The following is a 24352-nucleotide window of genomic DNA, read 5'->3' as shown; positions in this document are numbered from 1 at the left end:
GCAGAGAAAACCTTAAAACCACATCAGTTTTTTATTTATTTCATTCATTATCTTTATTGGGGTAGTGTCAAAAGGAAAGGCATGGTCACATATCTCATTCAATCCAGGATGATGTGGATGGACATTCCACCCAATCAATCCTCAAATGCTTCTTTCTTGTCACAAACCAAACAGCACTGCATTATAACTGTCAACAGCACTGCATTAGCATTGGAAGCGTCTGATATCCACTGACTGAAATGGCTGTCGGTATCTGGCCAGTGTGTTTACATCCCGTCACCTGGGCTAGCTGGTCGTACAAAGCACTTGACTGTAACTCAACACTTGATGAACTGGTGTGTGACCTCATAGATGCCCACTGACTCGCTGGCCTTCTCGTCATATTCTGTCCAGTCCTGATATGGAGAAGAAGTATTAAAAACACTGTTCTTGAACTGAAAATAACTATTGTATTGGGTACTGGAAACTATTCTTGTTATCAATGTTCACATTTACAATGATGACCTACTGGCCGTAGATCAAAAATACTAACTTTTTCCAGTAAGGTGATTTCAGGAAACTTGGTCCCCGACTCAGCTCCCTCTGCAGCAAAGCCCGCCTGTTCAAAGTAATGTGATGTTAGAGACAGGGGACAAGGTTGAGGTGTTGTAGTATTGTAAAGCAAATGTTTTAGTTCACTTTATTGCTCTTTCAGCAGTATTACAAGTTCTTAAGAACATTTGTCATTAAACTGTTACAAAAAAATACTAAATAAAGAAAATGTCAAGGTTTCAGAAATGTCTATGCTAAACATTTGGAATCTGTTTTTGAATGGTAGAGTGGATCCAATTGTTATACTTTATCAGAATAGTCAGAAAGGGAGAAAACAAATTCACTGATGCTATAATCTGTGCTACAACCTTAGCTGAGACTTAACAACATACAGTACAAGAGTGTGCTCTGTTCTCACTTGTGGTTGGAAGTCCACCGGCTCCAGGCCTCGACACTCAAACTGCACCATGGTCTTAAACCTCTCACTATCCTCAGCCTTCACAGCAGCAGCACCATGAGGAAGAGACAAGAAGATGTGAGTGGCTGAAATAAATAAATACTTGTGTTTTAAAGATGAAGTGTTCTGCTACAGAACAATACAAGTGTCAGCAGCAAGAGTGGTAGGATGAAATAGGCAGTATTATTACTACTAAACAATTCCCACCTTCAATTGCAGTCAAGCCAAGGATCAATTGAGAGGTAAGCTTCACAATAATAACTGTACTCACATTGTACGGGGTGATTGTGTCTCTCATGATATCTGTGAACAGACACATACATATGAACATCATGGCAGAAACAATGTGGAGCTGTTGCTTACCTCTATCCAGTCATCTCAGATCCCCAAAGGAAAGTGAAATGGCTGAATGTATGAAACAACTTATGTGTAAAACTTCTCTGTTTGCTTACCAATAGAATTATCCCTGGCACAGAGTTTACACTTCTGCACCATGCTGGCGCTCCCTCTTCCTCCTTTGAGTGGTACACTGTCCTAGGGAAACAGTCAGTCACTGCAAAGTGTGGAATATCCGTTGTCACCATATCAAATGTGATTTTGAATAATAAGACACATTTATAAATTCACCTTTACTGACCATAAGGTTGATATACTGCCATTTCTCTGGGATCTCACCACAATTGGCACATTTTAACTGTGACAAAAGTACATATGTTAAGGTATTTGTCACAAATGGCACCCTATTCCCTATGTAGTGCACTACTTTATACTACAGCCCTATTCCCTATGATTGATCAGGGCACATGTTCTGGTAAAAAAAAGTAGTGTACTTTATAGGGAATAGTCTGTCAACTAGGGAAGCATACATTGTGTGTAGTTATGGCATACACATTCTATTCTAATTCTATGGGTTATTGGGAGTCCACAACACTACATCAGCACTGCTTTTGTATTGTTACATACCGTTAGCGGCCTAACGTTACATGTCACATGCGTATTTCTTACTGACTAAAAACTAGCAATGTTTTGAAAATAACGTCACAGGAGTACCTTTCATAGCTAGTCGTGCTGTAAATGTCTTGTTTATGTAGTGACAACTTTTCACCATTTGACAAATTCGCTTATTGTGTGTCATGACAAATATAACGTTATAACTAATCGTAAAATGGCTAGCTTCAGATTGTCAGCAAGTTCTTAGTTACCTTTAGAAACCAGCGGAAGTCTTCACCTACTGGCCGCACATTTGTGACATTTTCCAAAGTGGCTTTGAACTGCAGCCCAATTTTCTATGAAACATATAACAAGTATTTCATTCATGGCAATGTAAATATTGTTGGCAAGCGTGCATGCTCTGAATGATGTCGCCTCACTTACCACCATCTTGACACTAGTACAATTGCGTAAACACGTTTCAAAATACGCAAGCGTAGCTACGTCAAGGCACGCTTTTCCGCATTGTCAAGAATCAATCAGCTAAGGATATTTTGTACAGAAAAGTCTTTATTTTTTAAGAACTGGTTAAATAATCATATCCTGCTGGTGAGTCAACTTTTTAATTCAGAAGTATTGTTACTCAATTATGAGGTTTTTTTTATATGTATCGTTACAATATCCCTGTAACACCTAGAGAGTTCGCCTGTCTTTGATGCTATTCCATCTGGAACTCTCATGTTATTTAGAGGTATAGCCAGACCTCACCTTCTTGATCTACCCTCGCTTAAATCCAGTTGATTCTCCAATAGGGAAAATGTTTTTCTCCTTGCTCCGCCAGGACAACAGATCTATACGTGCTTTATTTCAATGGGATATTGTATCCATTCCTTATGTCACAATTTATTGCGATACATTGGTCACTAATATCTGTTGGAAAAAGAGTCTGGTTATTACCACACAAATACCTGCTTGTTAACAAGGTCAAAGATGTCTCTTTCAGAATGATGCAGAAGTATTACCCCGCGAATCACTACCTGAAGAAACTCCAAAAAGACATTAACATTGACTGTACTTCTTGTGTTGAGCATCCAGAAACAGTTTCGCATTGTCTACATGTACAAAACAAATATGGAAAGATATTCATAGTTTTATAATTGTTAATATTCTTGATGACTTTTGTTTTTATGGGAGAATGTGCTGCTCGGTTTCCTTAACCATAAGGAAAACAATTTAACCTCAAATCGAATTGTGCTAATGGCAAAATTTCATATTCATAAATGTAAATTCACTAATAAAAAACTTTTCTATAAGGAATTCAAGCAGTACATTAAGACCAGTCTACGTTATTCTAATAAGAAAGCTGTTAAAACAATCAATGTGTGTTTCTTTTAAGGTCTTTGTATAATCTGTAATTTGTTGTACCCCCTAGCACATGTTATCATTGTCTATTTGTATACTTCTTGTATGTATACTGGTGTTTATGTTAATACTTTTTTTAAAAAATCAGCTGTTGTATGAATAAGTCACAAACAGCCTCCAGTTTTTTAATCGACCATTTTGCAATGTGCTTTTATTGTTTCAATCATCCAACGTTTCTACATCAATCCAACATCCAGACTCCACAAAATTATATGGTAAAAATGAAGTCACAATTCAGCAACTGTATGCTTACTAAATACAGCACTTGGCATATGAAAGCCATTTTACAGAAATTGACTAATTGGAAATAATAGGATGTGTATTGTGGTTAAATTCAGCAGCGAAAAGGCATTGTGCTGGTTTCATGTTTTCAAGTCTTGTCAGAAAAATATTGCTGTTATGTGACCCTTCCATCAGTTTGACTAATAACATCTCTGCACTTCAATGGTTCTCTGTCAACCTGAGAAAACAGCATTAGGAAAATATTAGGAAATAACAAATACTAAATGATTAGTGAAAATTAAACTCTAATAGGTATATTTCTTCAAAATGTTAAATTAATTCTGCTTCAAGATTAATTAGGGAAAAGTATTTTATGCAAATAGTTGAAGATCTTGTGCAAGTTTAATCAATTAACTTGACAATTTCTATTTTGTTATAGCACTCATAACACTTTACTGTGTTGACGACGAGATTGGATTTGGCTTCCACCACCAGGAAATACACAAGATATCATGCAGGACGAGTCAGCCCAAGCTAACTATACCACCATTGTCAGGTAACACCAAAATTGGGCTTCCATGATAACAAGGAGAACCCTTGTTTGAGAATATTCAACCTTTGTTACTACTTCTTTACTTACTTCAACCTTCCTATTCTGTGTGGAAATTAGAATTTCTGAATGTCATGGAATTTGGAACTTTCCTCTTGTGGAGGTTCTGTAGCTTAGAAAATGGTGGAGGGTAAGTGTCAGGCAAAAGACAACTCAACTAGGGAATGGAACATACAGACTAGGAAAAACACGATAAGACCGACAAAAAAAAAAGGGTAGGAAAAACCTATTTCAAGATTGTCAACGAGAAAGAATAACAAGAGCAATCCTGAGTTTTCATTTCAACTTTCAGTCTAGTTTCAACCCCATTTTCAAAGGTCCAAAATTCTTCTCAATGAGGAATTGGATCCCAGCCTGTGATTTTAGGGTTTAATTCTCATTGGACAACACCAGTTCCCCCATTTTATTCAAGCTGTCAAAAAGCAAACGATATGAAATACAAATTTGAAATAAACGGATGAAAACAAAAAAAGGGGGTAATTCTTAACACATGATCTCATTGCAAAAACCGGAGGTTCTCTCTCCCCACTTGAACCAAATCCAACAATTACAATAAAAGTACCTGTAATAACAGTAGTAGTAATAATAATAATAATAATAAAGCATTGTAGTTACTCTTCGGCTATGTCCCAATTCTCTACACTTCTCCTACAAGGACCAGAAGTGTGCAAGTGCACACTCTGGTAACAGGGTAGAGAATCAGGACGTAGCCTTCCTCCATGTTAAATACGGCAATGCCATTGGGAATTATGTACAGATCTAAATCACACACTGCCTCCAATACAAAGGAGGTCAATGAGGGCGACTGCTGGACTCTGAGGTCCGTCGTTGCCGGGCGGGCGTGCTGTGCCCATTCATGCAACCGTTGTGCCGCTTGGTCAGTCCGCCGTTCAGAATGTCCTGGATGTGCTGTACTATCAGGTTTATTGCCACTGAAGGAAGAAAAAAAGACCAGAGGAAGTTAACAGTGAAGTTAGGGTTACCATTGTACATTCACAAAAGGGGTATAAACAAGGAAACTCCAGAGGGAAAATTCATGAGTCATGTTTATTTATTTATTTATTTTTTATTTCACCTTTATTTAACCAGGTAGGCAAGTTGAGAACAAGTTCTCATTTACAATTGCGACCTGGCCAAGATAAAGCAAAGCAGTTCGACAACATACAACAACACAGAGTTACACATGGAGTAAACAACATACAGTCAATAATACAGTAGAAAAAAATAAGACTATATACAATGTGAGCAAATGATGTGAGATAAGGGAGGTAAAGGCAAAAAAATGCCATGGTGGCAAAGTAAATAAAGTATAGCAAGAAAAACACTGGAATGGTAGATTTGTAGTTTGAAGAAAGTTCAAAGTTCAAATCTAAATAATATGGTGCAAAGGAGCAAAAATAAATAAAATAAATATATATGTAACGTGACGGCTGCATAAGAGCCAACCTTTCCTTACCATAACCCTTCACTATATTGACAAAAAGGGGCAAAAAAAGATTCCATACAACCCAAAGGGGTATTAAAGGATCAGATCTCATGGACGTTCCTCCTTACCCAAGTTATCTGCTCCACGAGGGATGATCACGTCAGCATACTTCTTAGTCTGGAAATAAACATTACAATTACTACGGAAGTATTTGGAAAGATTATGGCTGGCTTCATTGACTAGCACACAATATAACAGGGACACACAGAGTGGAAACTTACTGGAAGACAGAACTCCTCAAAGGCAGGTTTGACAAATGTAATGTATTGAGTAAGAACCTGCTCAAGGTCCCTGCCCCGTTCACCTATGTCTCTTAGCACTGGAAGAAATAAAAGTTTGGAACACACACACTAGAATTGGAACATAGAACATATACACTAGAATTGGAACACAGAACACGCGCGTTAGAAGTGAAGAAGAGACACTGACACCGAGTCTGACTGGCAAGAGTTTGTACGACGTTTAACCTTATCCAGAAATACACAAGGAAGTGGAGTCAGCAAACACACCTCTGCGTGAGAGCCGCGTGTCTGCATCCGTGTCTACAAACAGTTTCATCTGGAACAGGTCTCTTATCTCCTGGGAGTAGAACATCAGGATGCCCTCGAAAAGCACCACGTCAGCCGGGTACACAGTCACAAACTCATCCTTCCTGGAATCGAACATGACACCATGAATATAAAAAAAATGTAAAAATCAGCATGACCCAACAGGACACAACATAAGAACGAACAGCCTGGTATTGTACAAACAGTTTGTATTGATATTTCCTAAGAAAACATCCTGTTAGAGACAAGCATGTGATTTTGAATACCCAACAATGCTATATTAAAACAAACCGCAGGAACCTGCTCTACATGGCTGTTCTCAGTAGGTACTACCTGAACTTGACAAATAAGAATACTTGGGTTAGAAACATGTACAGTTATTGTTAGAATACAAAACACGAGTAGAGGGGTATACCATCAAGCAGCAGCCAGCTAACCCTGATATATAACTATTGATTTCCTGCTTCATTAAGAAAGCTACATTTTGGATATGTGATTTTGGTTGTTGAGTCAGATTAGACCATGTCCAATTAAAGATAAGATATTTAGGCGAGTTAGCTTGATCCTGCTTTGTAGTACACCCCCCCCCCCGGTGTGTGGACACTGCAACAACGAGGAGCTCACCTGGAATGGGTGAAAAAGTCGTACACAGGGATCTGTACGGTCTTCCCCTGCATGATCTGCCAAAGAGTCTTCATGACCAGCTCATTGTCAAAAGCATCTGAAGAATGACAGTTTTAGAGAAAGAAATTCCATGAGATTCACAAGTAAAACAACAAGAGACAGAAAAGGCTTACGAGAAAGCAAGAGAAAATAATCATTAAAATAGGTTTCTCACTTCTATTCCATTGGTAAAATAACTGACCATACATGGACCTCTATGTCCCCATCTGCCGACAGTGGCCTCCACTAAATCCACACGTGAACACACGCTATCAAACGCGGCAGCGTAGCCTAGTGGTTAGAGCGTTGGACTAGTAACCGAAAGGTTGCAAGATCGAATCCCCGAGCTGACAAGGTACAAAATCTCTTGTTGAACTGCCGCTGAACAAGGCAGTTCAGGGGCAGAACTGTTCCTAGGCCGTCATTGAAAATAAGAACTTGTTCTTAACTGACTTGCCTAGTTAAATAAAAGATAAAATAAAACACACTAGACTAGTGTAATTGAGGAATCTCTGTGGAGTCTACTGGGTCACAGCTGTTAAGGTCTGTCTCTCAGACCCTGCGTCTCCCCCAATAATATCTCCTGACACTTCACACAAATCTAAAAGTATTGGTGGAGACATGGGCTAGACATTTTTTATGCCAGGCATTTCTCTTAAATCAGTGAGAGGAAATTAACACTTTGGGAGAAAGTAGAGATTGAGACACCCCCCTGCCTTGCAGTAGCCGAGAGAGGCTCTGCTGACTAGGATTATAGCAGGAAGATGGGCTGAGTGTATGAGGGATGGATGGCCAGAGGCCAAAAATGGATCAGGTATGCGATGGTAAAAAAACGTGAATGCCTCTGAAATTTTATATGAAATGTGGCCATGGGTCATGTGATAAATTGAGTTGTTTGAAATATAATTAAAAAAGGTGAAACATTGTAGCAACTATCAACTGGGTCCGGCCCTGTAGACCATTCGTGCAAGGGATAAGAAGTAATCAGGTTGGCCTATTTTATGACATTTTCACTAGAAAGGGAGAGAACTGGAAAGATTTTTCAAATACATTGAGGAACTATTATCACTCATTGAATTTACAAACAGGCTTTTACTTGCTGGAAAAAATACTTTGAGAAGCTCCATAGTTCATTAGTGGTGGGGAGTTAAGCCAATAGGAAATATTAAATCAGATCCCCAAATGGTGACATTTATACAATTGCGCACAGGCCAGGTTGCCTAGGCCTACTTCTATGTGTAATCAGGTACACGTCCTTACTCAACATTGACAGGAGTGCTCCAAACAAAAGACAATTAATAAATTGACCAAACTCAAATGGAATTAAATAAACCAAAACTGGTTTCTCACAAGTGGAGCATTGGTTGTGCACTCTGCAAACAATGTGTCCACTCCAACAATGAAAACGGTAAACAACTAATAATACAAAAAATTCTATGCATTAGCAGAAATTACCGTAGCCAAACACTGTAGATTAGAAATTATGGTTAACATTTATGTACTATTGGTGATATATGCAATGGGGAATTGATAGACTAACAATCAAATGGCAAACAATTCACACAATTAAATTATGAAACAATGAAATAGCACAAATTGGCACGAGATTGCTTTTTCTGAAGTGCTGTGCATTGTGCATCAGCCACTACGCTCCCCTTCCTGGACTGTACCATCCCTGCGGCATGAACAATGAATTAGTGCAATGAGACAGGCGCAAATCAGATAGGTGTCTCGTGTGCCATAAATTAAATATATTTTGCGACTGCTCGACAAAAAAATAAAAGTATAATCTTGGTGAACCAACAGCCTATCGACCAAACAATCGATCAGTCGACTAAATGGGGTCAGCCCTAGTTGAACTACATTCAAAGTCAGACATTCTGATTTATCTACACACAGCAAAGCAGACCCTTCCAAGCCCCAGCCAGCCACAGCTCCCGGTCCTACGCGTCGCTAGCGTGGGCCCCACCAGTCCTATGTAGCTAGCAGCCCCCACCAGTCCTATGTGGACCCAACCCCATACCTGGGTGATCGAAGTTGAACTGGCCCTTAAGTGCTTTTGCCTTCTGTTCTGGAGTCAGCTCTCTGTAGAAACTGTCCTGGCTGAGGATGGCTACCTGGAAAACAACGACATAAGTCAGCACTACACTGAGGAAGCTAACCATCTCGGGTTGTATAATACTGGTGTATAGAAAAAAACAGAACAGGGATAGACTGGAGAGAGGTTGGCTACCTGGAAAAAATAATGATGCAGATCGGTCAGGGCTGCACAGTGGAAGCTAAACCCTGAGTGCTGTGGCTGTGAGCTACAGTACAGAAAAACCAGGACTGTGGGGAGAGAATGGAATCTACCTGTCGCTGGTGGTGGTCGATTTCGTTCTGGCCCAAAAGCTCCATGATCTTCTCACACACCGACGACTGCAGAGACACAGAAGAACACGTTGTAGAACAAACGATGTTTCGATGGGTTTATTGTGGACCTAAGCTTGGTCGCCTGCCTTCCCGCCTTTGGGACAACGACTCCCATCGTTAGGGCGGAGACATGAACATCGTCATTATATACAGATCTCTGGCTGCAGTCACATTTCTTTACACAGTTGGAAGAGAGCATGATGCTGGTGAATTTGCACATCCCATATAACACAAGCAGTAAATCCACGACTTAGCTTCATTGTTTTCTGACACATTCATTCATTTTCTCTCTCGTGTTTCACAAAGCCAGCCACAGAATTGTGGTGCATAGTAGGCTATTTACTGTGCGTTGATTGACAACTGAATAGTAAGTGTCGAACTGACTGACTAAAGTCGATCTTCTATATGCCTTTGACATTAATAAAATCATACAACGTAGTTACATGTCCATGGTATCGCGTCGGGGCAAGTAAACCAAAGGACTTCCTAGACATCGGGGCAAGTAAACCAAAGGACTTCCTAGACGTCGGGGCAAGTAAACCAAAGGACTTCCTAGACGTCGGGGCAAGTAAACCAAAGGACTTCCTAGACGTCGGGGCTTGCCAAACAGTGATGCTAAAGTGAGTGACTCGTCTGTAGCCTACCGGATCGCATCGGTGAGAGCCACTCATTTCGCCTTTGACAATAATCTGCAGATAAATTATGAAAACATTCAATGACGATAGGAAATGGTAGTCGTAAACAAATCTATTTTGAAACGAGAGTATACACCTCACACACACGGTTATGGGTTAAAAAAATTAAATACATTTCAACTCTTCATTTCACACACACAGAGAGAAAACTAAAAATATAAAACCATGACAAACACCGGATAAAAAAATAAATAAGTAATAGTTATTCATTATAAAAAAATATTCATAACATTTGGTCATTTGACTGGAGGAAAGGGTTTTAAGCATCGTTGTGGACTTACATCCAATTGTTGTTTTTCTATTTGAAAAGTGTGATTGAGCAAAAACCTGAAAAAAAGGAGACCTTTAAACACTTTTTTTTTTTACCCCCTTCTCCCCAATTTCGTAATATCCAATTGTGATCTTGTTTCATCGCTGCAACTCCCCAACGGGCTCAGGAGAAGCGAAGGTCGAGTCATGCATCCTCCGAAACATGATGCACATCTTAACACCCACCGTCTTAACCCGGAAGCCAGCTGCACAATGTGTCAGGAAACACCATTCAATTGACGACCAAAATCAGCCTGCAGGCGCCCAGGTCACCACAAGGAGTCGCTAGAGCGCGATCAGCCAAGTAAAGCCTCCCCGGCTAAACCCTCCCCTAAGCCTATTGTGTGCCACCCTATGGGACTCCCTGTTGTGACACAGCCTGGGATTGAACCCGGGTCTGTAGTGACGCTTCAAGCACTGCAATGCAGTGCCTTAGACCGCTGCACCACTTGGGAGGCCCTTAAATACATTTTAAGCGAATGTGGGCTATTTACTTCATTTTTAATAAAATACACAATTTGATGAACAAACATTGCGGCTGTACCTCGTACACCAGTAGAACACGCTGTACCTCGTACACCAGTAGAACACGCTGTACCTCGTACACCAGTAGAAGACAGTATGTTCTACAGTGTGCTAGTTACTGTACAGTACAGAGTAGAACATACTGTATGGTGTACTAGTTACAGTATGTTCTGTGTACTGCACAGTGTGTTCTACAGTGTGCTAGTTACAGTAACTAGTACTAGGGCTGTTACGGTGACCATATTACTGCCACACTGACGGTCACGAGTCATGACTGCAGTCAAATTTCAGGTGACCGTTTAGTCTTCTCCAAGCTCTGATGCTGCTGATGGTCATTAGAAACCTACCAAACTTGCTAACTGCCTGGTACACAGCACTCTATTGTCCCTCTAATCACTCTGACATTAATGCAAATGTAATGGAACATCTAAATCAAAAAACACTTCATGAGAGCCCACGAGCTCATGTTGCACAACATTTCTATAGGCTGTGCAATTGTGTGAGAACAGGTTTGATAGCCTCATTAAATAGGATCCCATCAGCTTTCTATAGGCTAGGCTACTATATTTATTTCTCAACTTCCCTAATATTAAGCACATTGGTTCTCTGCACAACTGGGATATAGCCTACCTAGCTGGCATGAAAATTAACCACGGGAAAAGCATCCTCCATTCGCTATTTACGTGCATAGATGTATTTTTCCCCCCCCTGCTTCACGACAGGTGAATGATAATTGTCCATTCTAAATCAAATGTCACATTATTTAGAATATGTAAAGACAAGATTAAATTAAGCCTGATGGGTGACAATATTAATCCATCACTTGTGAATGACGCCCAGTTTCTGTGCAGTAAGGCAAGAAACAGTGCATGCCTCTTTTTTTTTTTTTGGTGCAAAGTTTTCAAATCATAGTTGCACACCTCATGTAGCATAGCCCATAGGCCTATATGTTTTTTTTTTTTATCACAACTAAGTGGCCAAATAACTTCTTAGAATGAAGCATATTAATCCACTTTATAACCGGTGTAGAGCATAACTTGCAGACACAGGCGGTGTGTGAGTTAAGTTTCAGAAATAATTTTCATCCCCAAAAAATACAACTTTATAATAAAGCATAACATTCATAATCGCATTTGCAGTCACATTTGAGCAGTGGTGGAAAAAGCACCCAATTTTAATACTTCAGTAAAAGGTAAAGAAACCTTAATAGAAAACGCCTCAAGTTAAGTGAAAGTCACCCGGTAAAATACTACTTGAGTAAAAGTCTAAGTATTTGGTTTAAAATACACTTAAGTATCAAAAGTAAATGCAATTTCTAAAATATACTTAAATATCAAAAGTAAAAATCCTTTCAAATTCCTTATATTAAGCAAACCAGGGGCACACCAACACTCAGACATAATTTACAAATGAAGCATTTGTGTTTAGTGAGTCCGCCAGATCAGAGGCAGTAGGGATGTTCTCTTTATAAGTGCGTAAATTTGACCATTTTCCTGTCAAAATGTAACAAGTACTTTTGGGTGTCAGGAAAAAATGTATTGGGTAAAAAGTACATTATTTTCTTCAGGAATGTAGTGAAGTAAAAGTAGGCAAAAATATTAGGCTGTCCGACAACAAAATCTTGGTCATCAGAAAGTCTGTTCTTTCGACTAATCGACTGGTCAATTTAAAAAACTTTTCTATATAGACACTCCCTATGCATTTTAATAAAATCAACTATATGCATTGAACTTGTCTAATGACATAAGACAAGAGATGTAGCCAGAGATGTAGATAATCTCCTCCTTCTCCTGCTGGCTTTCAGATTCTGCCATTACTCCAGACCTGCCAACCCTGTCCAATGCAGAACATTGAAGATTCAACTCGCCCGCATAGCACACGCCGAATTGGGGTTCTTTCCCCTGACACTCGTGCGCGGCGTTTGTGAGTCTTGGTACAATTCTATAATTGCCATCAATCAAGTCTATAAAAGTTTGGAATACTTTGACAGCATTCCATTTACACATATGGTAAAAGTCACTAACAAGATCTAAATAGAAAGAACAAAAAGAGCCTTTATTCTTTGAGTTTTTAAAATTTTTTAAACAGGAGTTATTTGTTTAGGTACAAAATGTACAAATGTCTAATCCACAATTTTTTTTTTTTTACTGATATGATAATAAATATCTGAAGCAGAGCATCAGTATCGAAGAAACTTGTTATCAATAAAAAAAGCTATGTTAGGAAACAGGGGGTGAGAACAACTCTTCTGGAGACCTTCAAAATGTTCAGGAAATCATAGACAGATTTGCCTGGTAGCTAGCAGATTTAACCTTACGCAGCAGGGCATCCGGGTAGACTTCTCTGTGGCAAACAGTTCCTCTGGTAATCATTGATACCTTCTTGGTAATGAAGGCACTCACCATGTCTGTACTGAGGGAGGCACTGTACTGGGTTATTTCTTGGAAACGAGACTGAATATTCATTCGCAGTCTGCATTGCTGTGGAATATGAGCAATATCCCCAGCATCACAGCTGAAAGGTGGGAGTTGACCAGGCTGCCCCCCCCCTTTTACTTGTGCCAATTTCTCTCCAGGCCTGATCTGTGCTCAAAAAGGTTGTTATTTTTTGTATTTGCATTTAATTTCTTTCACTAGCAAATGCGAGTGAACTGCTGTCACTTTAGAGCCCACTGAATGTCCATCTTATGTTCACTAACGTTAGCTTGAAACAATTAGGGTTTATCTTTCCACAACAGAGTCGAAAAGGGATTTGTCCATGTGTTTATGTACAGCTGACAAACTCAGCATCACAACAAGCAGGAGGGGCAGACACGGGGTAGCTACGTCCAATAATGACGTATTAATCTCCATGTCCGTTGACACAAACTCTGTACATGTTTGTGTATTGCAGCTCGAGAATCGAGATGTTGGATTTATTTTTTATTAAAATGTATTTAATAGAATACTTTTAACTCGGATCTCATACCTGCGTACATGGACAGAGAATTGCGTAGTTGGTATGCAAAATGCGTGCATGTTGGCAGGTCTGTTTCTCTCTTGAAGTTGCCGGTAATAGGCTACACGAGGAGGAGTCGGCGACCTTTCTCATGTGAAATGCCTATTTATCTGATAATTTCTACTGATCTGCGTGGCAGTTAGTTTTCATATGCACATTTTCATGGAACAGGTTAATTTAATTTACAATAACGTCTTCAAATCTTAAAATGATTGTCAAGTGGTTAATCAAAATTCTATCCAAACCTAAATGAAAGTGACACCTAAAAAGCAACTTCTATTGCAAACTACAGTACCAGTCAAAAGTTTGGACATCTCCTCATTCCAGGGTTTCTCTTTATTTTTACTGTTCTCTACATTGTAGAATAATAGTGAAGACATCAAAACTATGAAATAACACATACGGAATCATGTAGTAACCAAAAGAGTGTTAAACAAAAAATATATTTTATAATTTAGAGTCTTCAAAGTAGCCACCCCTTTGCCTTGATGACAGCTTTTCACAAGTAAATGTGGACAGTTCTTCCAACATCCGATGTGTTAGTCTTCACTTGTAGCCTATGAGAAGGACCCCATCATGTGACGGGTATTGTGCTTCGTAGCACATACCCGGGAGAAGGGAATTAAAATTCGTTATATTCAGCACAAGAGCACAACGGTCGCTGGCCTCAAAATGCATGGATTTTTTTAGGGGGCATTATGGCCACAAAGGGGACTCCGCCTGGAAATTCAAGGCATTATCAAGTGCTTGTCAAATTGTGAATTAGGTGCTGATGAAGTGTGTGTACAGCCTGCGCAAAAAACAAAGCTCATGCCTTCCATGCCACTTTTTTCAAATCATCATTGGAGTTGTATCATGCAGCCTTAGAATGTATTAAAAATCAAAACATATACAGTGGGGGAAAAAAGTATTTCATCCCCTGCTGATTTTGTACGTTTGCCCAAATGATCAGTCTATAATTTTAATAGTAGGGTTATTTGAACAGTGAGAGACAGAACAACAAAAAAATGCAGAAAAACGCATGTCAAAAATGTTATAAAATGATTTGCATTTTAATGAGGGAAATAAGTATTTGGCCCCTCTGCAAAACATGACTTAGTACTTGGTGGCAAAACCCTTGGTGGCAATCACAGAGGTCAGATGTTTCTTGTAGTTGGCCACCAGGTTTGCACACATCTCAGGAGGGATTTTGTCCCACTCCTCTTTGCAGATCTTCTCCAAGTCATTAAGGTTTCGAGGCTGACGTTTGGCAACTCGAACCTTCAACTCCCTCCACATATTTTCTATGGGATTAAGGTCTGGAGACTGGCTAGGCCACTCCAGGACCTTAATGTGCTTCTTCTTGAGCCACTCCTTTGTTGCCTTCCCTGCCTTCCCTGTAGCTCAGTTGGTAGAGCATGGTGTTTGCAACACCAGGGTTGTGGGTTCGATTCCCACGGGGGGGCAGCACAGAAAAAAAAAAAAAAAAAAAAGTATGATATGTATGAAACTGTATGAAATGTATGAATTCGCTACTGTAAGTCGCTCTGGATAAGAGCGTCTGCTAAATGACTAAAATGTAATGTAAATGTAATGTTGCCTTGGCCGTGTGTTTTGGGTCATTGTCATGCTGGAATACCCATCCATGACCCATTTTCAATGCCCTGGCTGAGGGAAGGAGGTTCTCACCCAAGATTTGACGGTACATGGCCCCGTCCATCGTCCCTTTGATGTGGTGAAGTTGTCCTGTCCCCTTAGCAGAAAAACACCCCAAAGCATAATGTTTCCACCTCCATGTTTGACGGTGGAGATGGTGTTCTTGGGGTCATAGGCAGCATTCCTCCTCCTCCAAACACGGCGAGTTAAGTTGATGCCAAAGAGCTCCATTTTGGTCTCATCTGACTACAACACTTTCACCAGTTGTCCTCTGAATCATTCAGATGTTCATTGGCAAACTTCAGACGGGCATGTATATGTATTCTTGAGCAGGGGGACCTTGCGGGCGCTGCAGGATTTCAGTCCTTCACGGCATAGTGTGTTACCAATTGTTTTCTTGGTGACTATGGTCCCAGCTGCCTTGAGATCATTGACAAGATCCTCCCGTGTAGTTCTGGGCTGATTCCTCACCGTTCTCATGATCATTGCAACTCCACGAGGTGAGATCTTGCATGGAGCCCCAGGCCGAGGGATATTGACAGTTCTTTTGTGTTTCTTCTATTTGCGAATAATCGCACCAAACGTTGCCACCTTCTCACCAAGCTGCTTGGCGATGGTATTGTAGCCCATTCCAGCCTTGTGTAGGTCTACAATCTTGTCCCTGACATCCTTGGAGAGCTCTTTGGTCTTGGCCATGGTGGAGAGTTTGGAATCTGATTGATCGATTGCTTCTGTGAACAGGTGTCTTTTTTACAGGTAACAAGCTGCAGTTAGGAGCACTCCCTTTAAGAGTGCTCCTAATCTCAGCTCTTTACCTGTATAAAAGACACCTGGGAGCCAGAAATCTTTCTGATTGAGAGGGGGTCAAATACTTATTTCCCTCATTAAAATGCAAATCAATTTATAACATTTCTGACATGCGTTTTTCTGGATATTTTTGTTGTTATTCTGTCTCTCACTGTTCAAATAAACCTATCATTAATATTATAGACTGATCCTTTCTTTGTCAGTGGGCAAACGTACAAAATCAGCAGGGGTTCAAATACTTTTTTCCCCCCCACTGTAGCCCAACGTTTGTAGAACTAAAATAGCGTAAACAGCTAAACTAAGCATATAGGAGGACCTGTTTCTTTGTTAACCGCTCAAAACAGAATAGCCGCATGTGCGCACTCGTTTGGAATAAATATCCTTTCCATTTCATTCAGCTATGTTCAATTGTATTCTTCATACTAAAAAAAGAATGCCACAGAATTCTAAGCAACTAACTCACTCAGAGTATGCTATTCTGTTATTCTGAAATAGACTACATTTTCTTAATTTCTTGTTTCTAAAATACATGGATTGATTGTGATAGTGTAGGCTATATTAAAATGGCTTTATTAGACTGTCGATGTTCCTCAGGTCTGCATCAGTGGCTTGTAGGCTGTGTGTGGAAGCCAGGAGATGCTAAATGTGTTTGTTAATTAACGGTCAATTACCGTGAGACCGCAGTTATTTGCTTGGCAATCATTGTCTGCCAATTTCATGCCCATCACAGCCCCACACAGTACCCCAGCAAAACATACTGTACCCAGTAGAGGTTGACCGATTATGATTTTTCAACGCCGATGCCGATACCGATTATTGGAGGACCCCAAAAAAAAGCCTGTGCCGATTAAAAAAAAATATGTATTTGTAATAATGACAATTAGAACAATACTGAATGAACGCTTATTTTAATACATCAATAAAATCAATTTAGCCTCAAATAAATAATGAAACATCTTCAATTTGGTTTAAATAATGCAAAAACAAAGTGTTGGAGAAGAAAGTAAAAGTGCAATATGTGCCATGTAAGAAAGCTAACGTTTAAGTTCCTTGCTCAGAACATGAGAACATATGAAAGCTGGTGGTTCCTTTTAACATTGAGTCTTCAATATTCCCAAGTAAGAAGTTTTAGGTTGTAGTTATAAGAATTATAGGACTATTTGTCTCTATACGATTTGTATTTCATATACCTTTGACTATTGGATGTTGTTATAGGCACTTTAGTATTGCCAGTGTAACAGTATAGCTTCCGTCCCTCTCCTCGCTCCTACCTGGGCTCGAACCAGGAACACATCGACAACAGCCACCCTCGAAGCAGCATTACCCATGCAGAGCAAGGGGAACAACTACTCCAAGTCTCAGAGCGAGTGACGTTTGAAACGCTATTAGCGCACACCCCGCTAACTAGCTAGCCATTTCACATCGGTTACACCAGCCTAATCTTAGGAGTTGATAGGCTTGAAGTCATAAACAACGCAATGCTTGAAGCATTGCGAAGAGCTGCTGGCAAAACGCACAAAAGTGCTGTTTGAATGAATGCTTACGAGCCTGCTGGTGCCTACCACCGCTCAGTCAGACTGCTCTATCAAATCATAGACTTAATTATAATAAACACACAGAAATACGAGCCTTAGGTCATTAATATGGTCGAATCCGGAAACTATCATCTCGAAAACAAAACGTTTTTCCTTTCAGTGAAATACGGAACCGTTACGTATTTTATCTAACGGGTAGCATCCCTAAGTCTAAATATTCCTGTTACATTGCACAACCTTCAATGTTATTGTTATATCTAGCCTAGCTGTAGAAGAACACACGTCTGCACGGTTTCACATTGTACATCACTCTGTCATTTAATGACATGTGCCACTCATCCTGACAACCCATTCATCCGTAAAGCAGCACACTGTCGTAAACCATAACAACGTATAGTATGACGTACAGCACGTCGTACCATACATAACAGTTATGTCATAATTACGTAAAATCTGGCAAATTAGTTCGCAACGAGCCAGGCGGCCTAAACTGTTGCATATACCCTGACTCTGCGTGCAATGAACACAAGAGAAGTGACACAATTTCACCTGGTTAATATTGCCTGCTAACCTGGATTTCTTTTAGCTAAATATGCAGGTTTAAAAATATATACTTGTGTATTGATTTTAAGAAAGACATTGATGTTTAGGTACACGTTGGAGCAATGACAGTCCTTTTTCGCAAATGCGCACCGCATTGATTATATGCAATGCAGGACAGGCTAGATAAACTAGCAATATCATCAACCTTGTGTAGTTAACTAGTGATTATGATTGATTGTTTTTTATAAGATAGGTTTAATGCTAGCTAGCAACTTACCTTGGCTTCTTACTGCATTCGCGTAACAGGCAGGCTCCTCATGGAGTGCAATGTAAAGCAGGTGGTTAGAGCGTTGGACTAGTTAACCGTAAGGTTGCAAGATTGGATCCCCAAGCTGACAAGGTAAAAATCTGTCGTTCTGCCCCTGAACAAGGCAGTTAACCCACCGTTCCTAGGTCGTCATTGAAAATAAGAATGTGTTCTTAACTGACTTGCCTAGTTAATTAAAGGTGTAAAAAAAAATACAAAAAAAATGTACAAAAAAAGATTAAAAAGTTAAGAAAATTAAAAATTATAAACAGAAAGAAAATTAATAATTTCGGCAAATCGGTGTCCAAAAATACCGATTGTTATGAAAACTTTCAATCGGCCCTAATTAAATCGGCCATTCCGATTAAATCGGTCGACCTCTAGTACCAAGTACCCCAGCAAAACATACTGTACCCAGCACAACATACTGTACCCAGCACAACATACTGTACCCAGCACAACATACTGTACCCAGCACAACATACTGTACCCAGCACAACATACTGTACCCAGTACCCCAGCAAAACAGGGAGCACTATGGAAGTACCAACCTGTACCCAAGTGCCCTTCCCAGTGCCCAGGCCATCTATCCTCACCGACACACTCAAATGCCAGGATCTCCCATCTACCAGGCTGCCAGTGCTGACGGGGCATTCTCCTGACCTGCCACAGACTATGGTGCTTTTGTGTCCGTGAAAAAAAAAGTGTCACAATGAAATCGGACGCCCACTCCGGAGACCGTGTTGTTCAGCACTGCAACACACAGACTAACCTAAAGCTGCTCATCTAAGATCCTGTCAAACATGATGTGGCTTCTATATACAGACTATGATTTGACAAGACATAACACTACAGCAGGGTGCGTGTACAGTAAATATTACAGACAGTAAGTAATCTCAGTTAGCAAATACAAGCATGCAAAAGCCTGGATACCATTCAACCCAGAGCCACATTTGTAAGTGCACTGAAACCATGGTGTAACAAACATTATGTCACATTACCCTATGTTTGATATACCATACTGCAGGTTATCACTGTTCGCTCATTACTTCCTCATAACGCAATGGGCCAGCAATCCCAAACCACCCCACCTCAGTCACACCCAACACCATGTACGGGGATTTTCAAGGAGCCAAACAGTGGCCCTATGCCAAAAGTTAACTTAACGTCTGGGTCAACCGAACAATAGGAACAGAGGAGAGTAAGGAAGGGGCCGGGGAAAGGATATTGTGTGGAAGCTTCCATCGAGTTCTATTAAGAATTTTAACTTTAGTTCATTTCACAAGCTTATTACATATGCCTTGTGATATACGAAGCAAACTATTAATTTGCTTTCCAAACTACTGTTGGTATCAAAACTGGTATTTAATTGTGGTCTCAAACCAACAAGTACGAACAAATAGTGGAAAACTACAGGCCATACTAAACTCAGTTTTAACACGTCATTATCAAATCACAAAGCTATTAACTACATAGTGTGGTAACTACATAAAAATCTTGACTGCGTCCTGTACTATAAAAACTAATAATCTAGCTAACAAAATACATTTCTTTGTAGCCTGGGCACAAGTATTGTTAGCTAACATTCCACTCCTTTCATTTGCCAAAGATAGGAGTGGAATGAATATTAGCTAAAAAAGATTGGTTACCAGACTAGTTTCTATCCCCACATCTGAAAAATCCATGTTTGTCTCATTTAATCCCATCGCTGAGAAAGTGAAGAGAATATTATGCCTCGCTGTCTTTATATTGCTGTCAAAAACTGAAGGATTATCAAGATTAATATATTCTGCAATGGCATTGGATGTTCCCCCAAAAAACAATTAAAAACACAGACAGCTTCCATTTTGTTTGAAGGAATACTTTTTATTTTATTTTTTATAAATCAAGGATGTTTAAATGTGCTTGATTTTGGTATATCCAACATTATTTAAGACTAGATGGATCAACAATTAAATCAATTTAAGGATAGGATTTGTAATATTATTCCAAATCTTGTTTTTGAAAAAACGTAAGGTTGGAGTCATTGAATTTTTCCTAAAATTTAACTTCACTAAATTAAACTTCCCTTAAATTAGCCAATTTCCATAAGCAAGCATTACTATCCTGGTTAATTGTATATAAAACATAATTTCTCCCCTCATAGGTTTTTGAGTTAAAAAATAATACATCTTAATTTTTCAAAGATGGTTAGAGAACGTTATTTTGTTAGTGACAATTATTTAATGACAAATGTACAACTGTATAATTCTGTTCAATGGAATTCCAGGTACGGTGAAGGTACAGTACCAGTCAAAAGTTGACACCTACTCATTCAAGGGGTTTTCTTTATTTTCACACATTGTAGAATAATAGTGAAGACATCAAAACTATGAAATAACACATACAGAATCATGTAGTAACCAAAAGTGTTAAGCAAACTAAATATATTTTTGAGTTTAGATATTTCAAAGTAGCCACCCTTTGCCTTGATGACAGCTTTGCACACTCTTGGCATTCTCTTAACCAGCTTTGAGGAATGCTTTTCCAACAGTCTTGAAGGAGTTCCCACATATGCTGAGCACTTGTTGGCTGCTTTTCCTTCACTCTGCAATCCAACTCATCTCAAACAATCTCAATTGAAAAACAAATGATGTACCACTAAGCGCAAATCAGAGGGGATGGTGTATCGCTGCAGAATGCTGTGGTAGCCATGCTGGTTAAGTATGCCCTGAATTCTAAATAAGTCACCAACAGTGTTACCAGCAAAGCACACCATCACACCTCCTCCTCCATCCTTCACGGTGGGAACCACAAATGCGGAGATCATCCGTTCACCTAGTCAGCGTCTCAAAAAGACACGGCTGTCTCAAATTTGGACTCAGACCAAAGGACAGATTTCCACCAGTCTAATGTCCATTACTTGTGTTTTTTGGCCCAAGCCAGTCTCTTCTTGGTGTCCTTTAGTAGTGGTTTCTTTGCAGCAATTTGACCATCAAGGCCTGATTCAGTCTCCTCTGAACAATTGATGTTGAGATGTGCCTTACTTGAACTCCTAAGCATTTATTTGGGCTGCAATCTGAGGTGCAGTTAACGCTAATGAACTTATCCTCTGCAGCAGAGGTAACTCTGGGTCTTCCTTTCCTGTGGCGGTCCTCATGAGAGCCAGTTTCATCATAGCGTGTGATGGGTTTTTGGACTGCACATGAAGAAACTTAAGGTTCTTGACATTTCCCAGATTGACTGACCTTCATGTCTTAAAGTAATGATGGACTGTCATTTCTCTTTGCTTATTTGAGCTGTTCTTTCCATAATATGAACTTGGTCTTTTACCAAATAGGGCCATCTTCTGTATACCACCACTACCACCTTGTCACAACACAACTGATTGGCTCAAACACAATAAGGAAAGCGCAATGAGGAAATCAACTTTTATCAAGGACTACCTGTTAATTGAAATGCATTCCAGGTGACTACCTCATGAAGCTGGTTGAGAGAATGCCAAGAATGTGCAAAGCAGTCAAGGCAAAGGTTGGCTACTTTGACGAAACTCAAATAAAATATATTTTGATTTGTTTAACACTTTTGGTTACTACATGATTCCATGTGTTATTTCAGTTGATGTCTTCACGATTATTCTACAATGTATAAAAGAGTACAAATTAAGAAAAACCCTGGAATGAGTAGGTGAGTCAACTTTTGACTGGTACTGTATATGCCATCGTTTTTTATGTAATACCTTACAGGTCTTATAAGACTTGTACAGGGAAATGGACTTGTCACTTAATGGACTTGTACAGGGAAATTATGTTCATTAGATGAAGAATTCAGTTCAGTGTGCGTAAAGCATATGTGCAATAATAATTATATTAGGAAGATATATACCGAGCCTGCTTTTCTTCCTGCAAAAGTATACTGGAATACAATAAAATAAAACATATTTTTTATTAGTTGGAACTGACGCCCGTTTCCCGCTTGAGCCCACGTCTGTTATTGTTATGTAGCTAATATTAGCTAGGTAGCTACGCGTCAATAATCGATTCAACTGAAATAGCCAGTAGTCGTGTCCCCCGTCAATAAATAAGTCCAACAGTGGATAATAGCCACATTGTGTCGAATAGTTCGTCACTTTGACATTCAGAAAAAGGTAGGAACCGTGGTCTTATTCGGCTAACCCGCGGGACTAGCTAGCTAATCAAATAACTTTAAACAAAAGAATGATTTAGCTGGCTGTATGGCGCGATAGATAACAAGCTAACGTTAGTCTCCATAGCCGATGTGGGTAGGCTCTCTATAGCTGTGTGTGCAACAACAACAACAAAAAGTAGCTAGCTAACGTTAGCCGTCTAGCCAGTCTAGTTACTAACATAACGTTAGCATGTAGTACCGGGGATAAAATATAACGATTACAATTTAGCTAATTTACTAACTAGAAACTGTTGGTTGATTTGATAGCCAACTATAATTAACTAAATGTATTGCCAATTCGTTTTTTAATAGTACAGGACGCAGTCAAGATTTTTTTGTTGTAGTTACCACACTGTTTCCATTGTGTGTGGTGGAATTAGGCATCCTGTGGGAAAGGGAAATATGATGCCAAAGGATTAAGGAAACCACAAAAGTTACAATCAATTAGCCAACTCATTAATAAATGCTGATTACTCAAGATTGGCAAGGGGTTGATGTCATTCAAACCAACAGTTTGACATGAGCCACGCGGTCGGCGAGTTTACGAGCGACTTGAAACACATTCCATCAGTTGCAAAAACAAAACAAAAAAACATACAACAATAGACAATATATGTAAGGTGCTAACCTTGCCACTGGCAGTGCCTCCGGACACACCGATAAGGAATGGTTGTCGGATAACGTTGTTATTTTCGGCATAGTCACTCAGATGTGTTTCAGTGTCCCCGGCCATGCTTGCAATAACGTGCCTACAACAACGCAGCTGGGAAGAATACACTGTCCCGCTGAGCTCCTCCCATCATTTCCTTCACTAAATGTATAACTTTTATTTATTATTATTTATTTATTTTGTATTAAGGAATTTTTCAAATGTCCTGGTCTTGCACATAATGTGATTTCTATGTCAATTGATTCATAAAGCTGTATTATTTATATCAATCGATTGCATGTTTGCTATTCATAAATGGTTAGTGCTATACAGAATCCTTGGAACAGCCCTACACTAAAACCTAACCTTAACCCTTACCCTAACCCTTATCAGAGTTGGGTAAGTTACTTTCTAAATGTAATCCTTTAAAGTTACTAGTGACCTGTCCACAATTGTAATCAGTAACATAACTTTTGCATTACCCAACACTCAGTAATGTAATCTGATTACTTGCAGTTACTTTTGGCTTATTTCGATTTGAGTCAGAAACATTAATTCTAGAGACAAAATTTACTACGCAGTGTAAACAGGATAATTTTGTCCATGAAGTCAGTCTCGTCCAAAACAGAGTTTTGTAAGTGAGTTCGTTATGATTTACTGTAGGGTATCGATTACGATCACGCTCACTTGCCCAGTGCCCAAGACATCATATGTAAAATTTGCCTATTTGATTGCGAACATAGAAAAAGTGTAATAACATATATATATATATATACACACATGGGCAAAATTTCGGTTTTAGAAGTGGGGGTGCATAATTTATTTATAATTTTTTTATTATCCATTCGGAAAAACACTACAAACAGCCTACCCCACCGCTGGGAGGCGCTCGCATGGTCCTA

The 24352-nt window shown here is 39.5% G+C and overlaps 3 protein-coding genes across 3 annotated transcripts in view; 1 reads left to right on the top strand and 2 right to left on the bottom strand.

Annotated features, from left to right (window-relative positions):
• Positions 1–27: 27 nt before the first annotated feature.
• Positions 28–2398, bottom strand: czib (CXXC motif containing zinc binding protein). The gene is made up of 8 exons (XM_029705828.1): positions 2363–2398; positions 2191–2274; positions 1626–1682; positions 1441–1522; positions 1260–1291; positions 950–1027; positions 533–598; positions 28–395 (listed from the first exon to the last, which is right to left on the bottom strand). Exons 1-8 carry the CDS (start codon positions 2366–2368, stop codon positions 318–320), a joined length of 483 nt encoding a protein of 160 aa, XP_029561688.1. The 5' UTR covers positions 2369–2398; the 3' UTR covers positions 28–317.
• A 1063-nt stretch (positions 2399–3461) lies between these two features.
• On the bottom strand, positions 3462–23572 carry uck2b (uridine-cytidine kinase 2b). The gene is made up of 8 exons (XM_029705827.1): positions 23430–23572; positions 9222–9287; positions 8893–8986; positions 6831–6927; positions 6168–6310; positions 5880–5977; positions 5727–5775; positions 3462–5104 (listed from the first exon to the last, which is right to left on the bottom strand). Exons 1-8 carry the CDS (start codon positions 23532–23534, stop codon positions 4965–4967), a joined length of 792 nt encoding a protein of 263 aa, XP_029561687.1. The 5' UTR covers positions 23535–23572; the 3' UTR covers positions 3462–4964.
• Positions 4040–24352, top strand: part of LOC115157508 (ras-responsive element-binding protein 1-like) — a 29599-nt gene continuing 9286 nt past the window's right edge. Inside the window, exons 1-2 of the mRNA XM_029705825.1 lie at positions 4040–4118; positions 12615–12733. Coding sequence (XP_029561685.1) covers positions 4075–4118; positions 12615–12733 — 163 coding nt within the window. The 5' untranslated portion in view covers positions 4040–4074. The remainder of the gene's footprint in view (positions 4119–12614; positions 12734–24352) is intronic.

Source organism: Salmo trutta, chromosome 21 (assembly GCF_901001165.1).
Source record: "Salmo trutta chromosome 21, fSalTru1.1, whole genome shotgun sequence".
Lineage (NCBI taxonomy): Eukaryota > Metazoa > Chordata > Actinopteri > Salmoniformes > Salmonidae > Salmo > Salmo trutta.
The sequence above is the reverse complement of the archived record's forward strand: the minus strand, read 5'-3'. Positions and strand labels throughout refer to the sequence as shown.